This window comes from Phaethon lepturus, unplaced genomic scaffold (assembly GCF_000687285.1).
Source record: "Phaethon lepturus isolate BGI_N335 unplaced genomic scaffold, ASM68728v1 Scaffold57652, whole genome shotgun sequence".
Lineage (NCBI taxonomy): Eukaryota > Metazoa > Chordata > Aves > Phaethontiformes > Phaethontidae > Phaethon > Phaethon lepturus.
In genome coordinates, this window is record NW_010523796.1 from 736 (window position 1) to 9,702 (window position 8,967).

The 8,967-nt window shown below is 37.5% G+C and overlaps 1 protein-coding gene across 1 annotated transcript; it reads right to left on the reverse strand.

The window, feature by feature from the left end:
- Positions 1-598: 598 nt before the first annotated feature.
- On the reverse strand, positions 599-8,228 carry LOC104617005 (succinyl-CoA:3-ketoacid coenzyme A transferase 1, mitochondrial-like; the record flags this gene model as incomplete). Its single annotated transcript, XM_010282207.1, has 6 exons — positions 599-674; positions 1,446-1,518; positions 4,065-4,113; positions 4,757-4,851; positions 5,328-5,439; positions 8,121-8,228. Coding segments are annotated over 6 exons (513 nt in total), but the record flags the coding sequence as incomplete, so codon positions are not given.
- Between the last annotated feature and the right edge of the window lie 739 nt (positions 8,229-8,967).

Consider the following 8,967-nt stretch of genomic DNA (forward strand, 5'->3'; position numbering starts at 1 on the left):
TAATGTTAAAACATAACCTGTGTTCAAAGAATAGCTTGATGTCATCAGCTGCTTAAGTAATACCGGGATTATCTCATATTTCTATGGTTGAAACCTGTAGGACTATTCGGATAAATACAATAGTATTGGTTCCTTCTAGATGTATTCAAAATGGCAATGCCGTGATCCTTTGACAGGAACACTGAGAAAAACAATGCAGACTTTTTTTATAATTTTATGATGAGCTACATGCTATTTTACAACTTCCTTCAAGTTCTTGCTCCATGTACAAGTTGTCACTCTCATGAAAAATCATCAGTCCTCAGCAAAAAATGTGACATCTGAAAGGCATACACCCAAGAGGAAGGAAAAAGGCTTACATAAATCATGTTTAGCTTTTCACAATATCTAGCACAAGCATAATTTAGAGGGCTGACTCCTGATAATTGATTGCTTGGTGCCAGCAGTACACAAGAAAACCTGATGACCTTAAAGCTGCACATAGCCTCTCTTTTAATGGTTTGAGCTTCACAACCCCCATTCTGATTCAACCATTTTCTCCTTTGCCTGACATTATCCTAAATATAGTGCACTGACAGTAGTACAAACAGCTACTTACAGGAATCATCCAGTTGGCCAGGTCACCGTACTTAGACACCTGCATAGCTCCAAGCATTGTCAAATCAACATGGCCTCTGGCAACAGAAAGTGTGTAGTTAGCATATCATGTTCAAGTAACAGCCCACAAATCTTAACAAGTTTTTGTTCACCTTCTCATTACATCAATATAAAAATGGTGGCATAACACAGAGGTAGCAACCATTTTGTCACATGTGTAGTTGGGTTTTTTTCCCCTCTAGATGGTATCACTGATGCAAATTTTTCTGTCTGCCTACCGAGCCTCAAAAATGTTACTACTTCTGTCTGCTTTTGGTTAATTGCATGCACAGTCAATCAGCTCTGAACTCATACTTCTAAGTGCACTCCTTCACATATTTACATGCACTCATTATCTTTTCAGAGCCATTAGGATTTAGTGTTTGTTTGCATCCAACCTCCTTGCCGAAAACCAAACAAAAAACAGGTGTAGATAGTGAATTTCCATTAGGGAGGTGGAATGTGGCTCACAGTTGCAAGCTGAGCAAAGAGAATATACAGAGTGCAAGTACAGATTAGATACTTGGAAATGACCAAAAAGTAGTTGTTAAAACACAGTTATAAATGTGTTTATATATGGCCAGGTGGTGGTAGACACAAACATCACTACAGTATCTATTAGTTACAGTGTTTTTCTTTTTCCAATGGCTAGATCTAATCCTCTATAAACCATCACTGATTAAGTGCATGATCATTTTACAGGTTGTTCAAATGCTAACCACATTTCAAAGAATTGCTATTGAGTTCAGTCACGGAATCAGTTTGTACTTTTCATGTTTCAAAAGATCAGGGTTTGTGTTGTTACGTACCCTCTTATCATTGCAAATGATTCATCACTAGAGAAATAGGAAGAACCTGGAAGAACAGTAACTGTCTCCTTACCTGTAAAAGAAATAAGCTATAGTATGTTTGTATTTTGTCTCTTTGACAAATGAAGTTGCAGATATTAACCAAGAAATAAGATTTTTTTATCAAATTCCTTTGGATTCTGTACAGCTATGGACCTGATTACACTCACTATGTCACATGTAAACCTAATCAATCATAATGAATTGTGAAGCAGTTTGATACAGTTTTTAATGATAGGGTTGCCCATTCATTGACCACCTTTTTGGGTTTTTTTGGTTCTCCTCCACATCCCACCGTGGGAGCAGGGGGGAGGAGTGATCGAACGGCTGTGTGGTGCTTAGTTTACAGCTGGGGTTAAACCACAACACAATGCTGAGAAGAAAGAGACACAGGCTGAGGACCACAGAATAACATAACGAAAGCACCCTATTACCCACTTCACGAAAAAGCTCTCAGGAAGTCAGTACTTGCAAACACTTCTGCTGTAAGACAGAAGTCTGCCTGTCAACTACAGTGAAGATAAGATAAACTTCATGTGAGACATTAAGAAAATGGGACAAACAAAAAACCCATACATATTTCAGAGAAATACAATTACATTTGCAGATAAAAATTTGGCAAAAGCCCATACCAGGAGTATATTTTGAAAATGTGGGCTTTGGGGGCTGATACTGGACCACTGAAGTAGATGAATGCGAGCAGAATTAAATCCTATTCATTTGCCATTTAGTTTCTGTTTTCTTCACATGGTTTTAAAAATTTGTTTGGAAAGCACCTAGAATGGTCTTAATCCAACTAAGTGTCAGTGGGATTTAGCAGTTTCTGAACGTTTCAGCAATGATAACAATAATAATTTTCGTGGCAGAGTTGAAGTTCACCTATCCTGTGTCCTGTCTACTGCAGCTTCAGAGGAAGATGTGAAAGTGCTTAACACTGAATTACCAATACTAGAATAATCTGATTTCCATGTTGCATTCTGACCTCTTCAATTAGCTTCATCCCTGCAAGATTATCTCTTCAAAAATATTTAACAACCATAAATAACAATTCAAGATCATACTGACATCCATATAAAAGCACAATGATTTTTCAGATCAAGTTCTTGGATTTTTTTTTTTCATCGTCATTCTTTTAACATGTGCATTTGTAATGCAACCATATTAGAACTTAAGTTCTAGCATGCATGCATATAATTTCACCTCTTATACTAAATGTTTTTTATTCTAAATACTTTTTCCCTTCTGGTGACACCTTCAATAATTTGTTAAAAAAATAGAACAACAAAACAACTCAATTTCATTTCAACCATTAACATAGCTCTCATGTGCCTGTGACATTTTCCTTCATCCAGTGTACCACAACAGTTACCTAGCTACTGGTGAAATGCTGGACTCAACTCTTTAATAGTTTCTTATTTCAAATCAGAAGATGGCCTTAAATAACCCCTTATTGAAAACATAATACGGAAACGGGGCAATAACATAGCAGTACGGTAATGGTATCGGTTAGTTAAGCCAGGTAGCAAACATTTCAAGTCAGTGAACAATTGCTGGACTGCACTCTGATATTGAATTAAAAGCTGGTTTGATATCAGTGCTTTATGTCCTTTGTCTTCTCACAGTTTAATTGTACTTGATAACAGTGGCTGAGAAAGGCACTGTCTATATAGATACACATGTACACACACACACACATATGTGTATGTACATACATAAATATAAAATATAAAATGGTTTTCCGTATGAAAAAACAACTCTAAGATGTCAGCTACGGGTCTATAACCTGTATCACTAACATGACTGAGAATTTATAAGATGCCAAGGCCTACTTCTGTTTGCCACAATGCAACATATAGGTGTAATTTTACATGGAAGCAGAGAACAGACATAGGCACAACTTTCCATGAAGAAAACAGAAACCAGGCAGATGCACTAAATTGTAGAAAGCTGAAGTTTTCACATTGCATGGCTGCTTCTGAGGTGAAGTGCCCCAAAACAGCTGGGCGAAAACAGAGTGTGAGGGCTGGCATCCCCCCGCTGAAGTGGCAAAAGCAGCCGCCCGCAGCAGAGCCCTCCAGCGTGCCAGGGCCCGTCTGGGGACCTCTTTCCCCTGCCCTGGCTATCGCTCCTCTCCAAATGCAAGAGCTGCATTCCTGGCAACTCACTAGCCCAGAATAAACCAGGCCGTTACACACAGGACATTTTAAAACATGTCCCAAACATGAATCATTGAAAAGCATTTTCTAGGAGACACAGGGTGAAAAGTAGCAGGGAAACAAATCCATATTCGCATATAGGCTTCACAAAACACTCTCACAAAGATTTGACCCTTTACTGCCTGGCCTGGAGGAGAGTTTCCCTCAGTAGCTACTAAAATGCATCAAAGCATAGGCTCTCTAATCAGAGTATTAAACATCTCCATTGATCAAAAACAACATTCACTTAAAAGAAGACAAATACATTAATACCTATATGTAAATAGAACAGGGATCGTGGTACAAATACTGAATCAAAAGAAAATGTTTAGATTAACAATGAATAATAATTTTCCATAAATTAAATTTATTTAAAAGATTTTACCTGCATTAATCAGGTCTGGATCAACTTCATTTTCAAGTGGATAAGGACCCTGACAACAACACAGACATATGTCAGCTTTATATTAAAATATCTTTGAGATACAATTCATAACTGCTTTATTATTTCCAATGCTCATTACTGAAAAGAGATCATCACAGAAATACTTGCTTTAATCTTTAGCAGAACAACATCCCTGACAATACAAGCCACAATTAACACCAAGTAACATGTCAGCAATGATGGACACATTGTTATTGGCTGTTAGACTTAGTAAATATCCATGAAGCGGGGGTTTTGTTTAATTTATTTTTTGAGGGTTTTTTGTGTTTAACCAAAGTGACAGACATTTTTCAGAAAATGGTATGTAGGTGCAACTTCATAAAGCCATACGACAATGAAAATAATATTAACTTTAAGCTTTGTTTAAAATTACGTTTGGTAAGGCTTACAAGGTCTTGCAAGCTACAGAAAATTCTGACTCCTTCCAGCAGAACATGTACTTAAGAACATAATTAGCAAAGTAGCCCTATAATCCTGAAATAAGCATTTCCTTAAAAACTTCCCTGCACCACAATGAGAATTTTATGGTCATGCAATATAGCATATATTTGAGTAATTGGGAATGGGCAGGGTATAAAATCCAGCCACTGCTGGTAAGTATACTGCAGTAAGTGACCAAGATATATTCTTACCAAACCCAGGACTCCATTTTCACTCTGTAGGTGAACAGTTATGTCTGGACTGATGAAGTTACTGGCCAACAGTGGGATTCCAATACCCAGATTAGCTGAAGAGAATTGGTTAAGGCAGAAGCAGGAACACACTTACTGCAAACTAATAAATTTAAAATTATCATTGTACTATTAGATTAGAACAGTTCTCTGCACAAACACATTCATTTTTAGTTAGCTGCCTCATATTTGTGATGAATTATTTTGCAATTTCTAATTGCATTCTGTCAAATGCTTTACGTGATAAAAATCCCACAGTGAAAGTAAACATCATCTCCAACGTAAGTAACTTTTTCAAGAAATTCTTGCAAAACATTCAACTGCTAACAAACTCTCCAGGTATGCCTGCATAAAATCTCCAGGTACCCCATGTCTTAACATCCCGTCTATTTCAAAAGGATGTTAATAAAATGAGAGAGGCTCTGGGAAAGACAAACAATGAGCATGGGTAATTAACTTGTCTTCAGCAAAACAGCTGCGGTTGTTATTCTAGCGAGTCGTCGCTTTAACCTATAGCACAGCTGAAGGATACCGTACATGCCATCCTCAAACTCTAAAGCCGCCCGTCTGATAATCCTCTCCCTCACATTGTCTCCTTGTTTTTGTTTGGCTTTTGAGTCTTCAGGCTTTCGGATTGATAAGCGCTGCAAAAGAAGGAGTAATCATAAGTAAAGATTAGAATCCAGATGCTTGCTTCTCAAGACACAAAAGCCTGGTTTATGATTGCACTGAGATACCTCGCCTAAGAATAATGTTATTTATCCACCTTCTAAAAAAAATGACCTTTCATTCTACCAGTTCAAGCTTATCTAAGTCGATGGAGTCATTAAATATCCCCAATGATAGCCTTAGAGCAAAATGTTATTTCTTTGTATTGCCAAGGCTGAGAGAGTACGTGACACATAAGACAACTGGTTAAGGCGGCACCAAACATTAGTGCAAATACTAGCAAATCTGAGATTTGTTACCCCAGAGGTACCTAAATAGATTTGTAAAATGTCAGCCTAAAATATCAATACTGCTCTCTTTCTGCATTCATTTAATTCAGTGTTACTATTCTAAATTTATATGCATGAGACAGACAAATGCCAGCCATCTAAAGATACTGGCAGCTAAGCAACTAAGTTTTCAAACATAAATCTGTATAATCTTGCATAAATCTGCCTGAAGTTGTTTCCTGAGATTTTCTGTCCTTAAATTGATGCTTGCTAAATCACATATAGGTGAAAATGCCATGACATTCAAAGGTTTGTAAGACTATTTTTGTAATTTATTGTTTACACAGATCCATGTTATTTGCGCATCTCTCCCATGCATATAAAACTGCACCGGGCAACATCATGTCCTGCACTCCCATATGTCTTCACATCCTCTCCTACTTCAGACCACAAGGAACACATCAGGCAAAATTACCCTCTGTTCATCACCACAAGCAGATGAATTTTTGCAGTGTCTTTCTTCCTGATGTTGGGAGTCACTTTCCTCTTGGGCAGTCAGAAACAGTATCAATCCCCTTGAATTTCCCAGCAACTTTCTTTTTATGCCTTGGCTATTTTCCCTAGAATTGCTTCACTTTACTTCACAGAAAAGTAAGAACAATCACAGAGGGCTTCTCTGTGGCAAAGAGAAGGTTGGATAAAAAGTATGACTTGCACTAGAGGGACCGCATCTGAGCCAAATCAGGCAGAAACTGCTATTTAAAGCCAGTAAGAATTATGACAGACTAGCTTCTCTTTATTCTCTTTATTCCTCATCTCTCCTTTTACCACTTATACTCAACGCTTTCATATGTACAGCCACTTCCTTCATATATAAGCTTTTATGGAAGAGTAAAAAAATCTGCCATTTCCTTCCTATACTTCTATTAATGAGAGGCACCACTGCCAGAATCGCAAACTTGCACAAACAAAATTAATCCCTGTTACAGCTTTGATGTGCAGTTTATAGTAGCTTTTTTTCTTTCTCCCTCTCACTTCCTTTTTTGCTTAAGCATATAGGGAAGGGGCAGTTGACTAGCTAGATATATTCAATTATGCAGCCAAGCCAAAGAAAACCAGGTGTTTGTATAAAAGCCTTTCCTGGACAGAGAGTCACCTGTTCATCCACTGCCAAACTGCAATAAGAACAGCAGTTTAATAAATGCAAAATGGATTTCTGTCATGAAAGGTAAAAGCTTTTCTGTGAGATATTGCAGCCATTCAGAAGAAGAAAACAGGTCATTAATTGCAGTCTAACACAAGATGCCCAGAGAAAAAAAAAAAAAAAAAAAAGAGGTTTGACACATCTGTTTCCAGTCAAATATTCAATAACATGCAATATGCTTTTGCAGAATGAACAGACGGAAGGAAAAAAACACCTTTTGAACCTTAACAATCATAAAGCAGTTTATTCAGAGAAAAGGCCTTGTATGACTTTCTAGGACTTTTGTGACTTGATTTTAATAATAAAAAATAATTATTACAATTCCTTTCTGCACTTTTTTTGTCCCAGGATGTTTTTTAACTTGTGTCATATATCTTCGCCTCCACCAACTCCTCTGATGATGTTTCGAATAATTCCCAACTCCAGAATATGGCAACACAGGAGAAATATAGAATTTTCACTTGCACTTCAAGTGCATTGTCACATCACCAAAATAAATATAGGGACATAGCCTGAGTGAGGCAAAGCAACAGAAACAGAGAAGAACAATTACATAACCATCATTTTCTTGGATGTTTTCAGCGATGGACTACTACTGCTGCAATTTTTAATAGCTATTGACATTTTTTTATTCACACCAGAAATGCCACTGACTAAAAAAATTCCTGATTAAAGAAAAGGAAAGAAAGGTTCCAGGACCTTTGCAATGTAATGTAATTCAATACACAGCACAAAAGGGGCTGAGACTAGCCCTATGTGCCCGTGTCAAAAGCTAGCTCTGCAGTAGAAAATAAAGTATCTAATTGTCAAAGTCAGCTCTTAGTCTAGGTGTTCCCCTTGTTGTGTCTGCAGAACTGAAAGAAGGAATGAGAATGAAGTGGAATTTCTCATCAAATTTTCAACTGCATTAAAGCCATCCAGAACTACAGGCAGTTGCTCTAAATTATTCAGGGACTGAACCAAAGAGGCTGAGGTATAAGAAACAAGTGTCAATTCTCAGGTCCCCACCTAAGTACTAACTACCTAAGTACCTACCTAAGCTCTAGTCCTTAGCAAAACTTGCCAGATCTTTCTCACACTATTTTCTCAGTGCTAAGACTTGGTGGTTGGAGCAAAAACCCTGTAAATTCTAAAATACACCCCAAGCTGAAATATGTTGTGACCAAGAAGCTCAGCTACTTACTTCAATTCTCTTCTCAAACTTCTCTCCTTGTATCAGACGATCAACATAGATTTTAGGTACATGAATGTCTTCCGGGGCAAATGCTCCTATATCAACAATTTCTTCCACCTACAGAGAGAAAAGGGAAAGTGAAAATATTTAGAAAAATGTATTCAATGACAGATTTTATTAGCAATGAAGTTTTAAATATTAAATATACAGTGGATCAAGTCAAGAAAACTAAGGAATGGAATAAAATAGATATACCCTTTAAAAGAGGCTATTTTAGATGCTTATCTTTCCTCTTCTTTCAGAGGATATTTCTACATACAATTTGAAAGTAGTTTGTGTTTTAATAGCCCAATTTGTACGACCACCTTGAAGGTACATACCATGTACAGTTACATCAGAGTTGTTTGTACCTACAAACAATTTCCATCCAAACAGAAGGAAACAATATGCTGGTAACAATATGTCAGAGCACAAAGCAATAGTATGAATTTTAAGGATACAAACACAGAAGCTGGCACAAAGTTTCTCCATAGTATACTCAAAAATAAAATTGAAAACATTTGAACAGTAATAATTGACTCCAAGAAAGATGTGAAGATCTAGAAGTCCCCGCAGTTAGTGAAACAGATTTATCACAAAATGGCACTGATCCATACATAGTACATTTGAAACACCACCCATCTGGAGCACTACAGACAACAGGGTTTTCCTTCCTTCTATGTCTGAGCTCAGGGTGGTCTGGCTGGAGACCTTGCTATGGCCAGACGCCAGCAGCACAGATCCTCAGCCATGTCTGGTGCTGTCCCTGACAAGTCTCAGGTGCAGAGAGCACATCTCACCCTGCGACAAAACACTC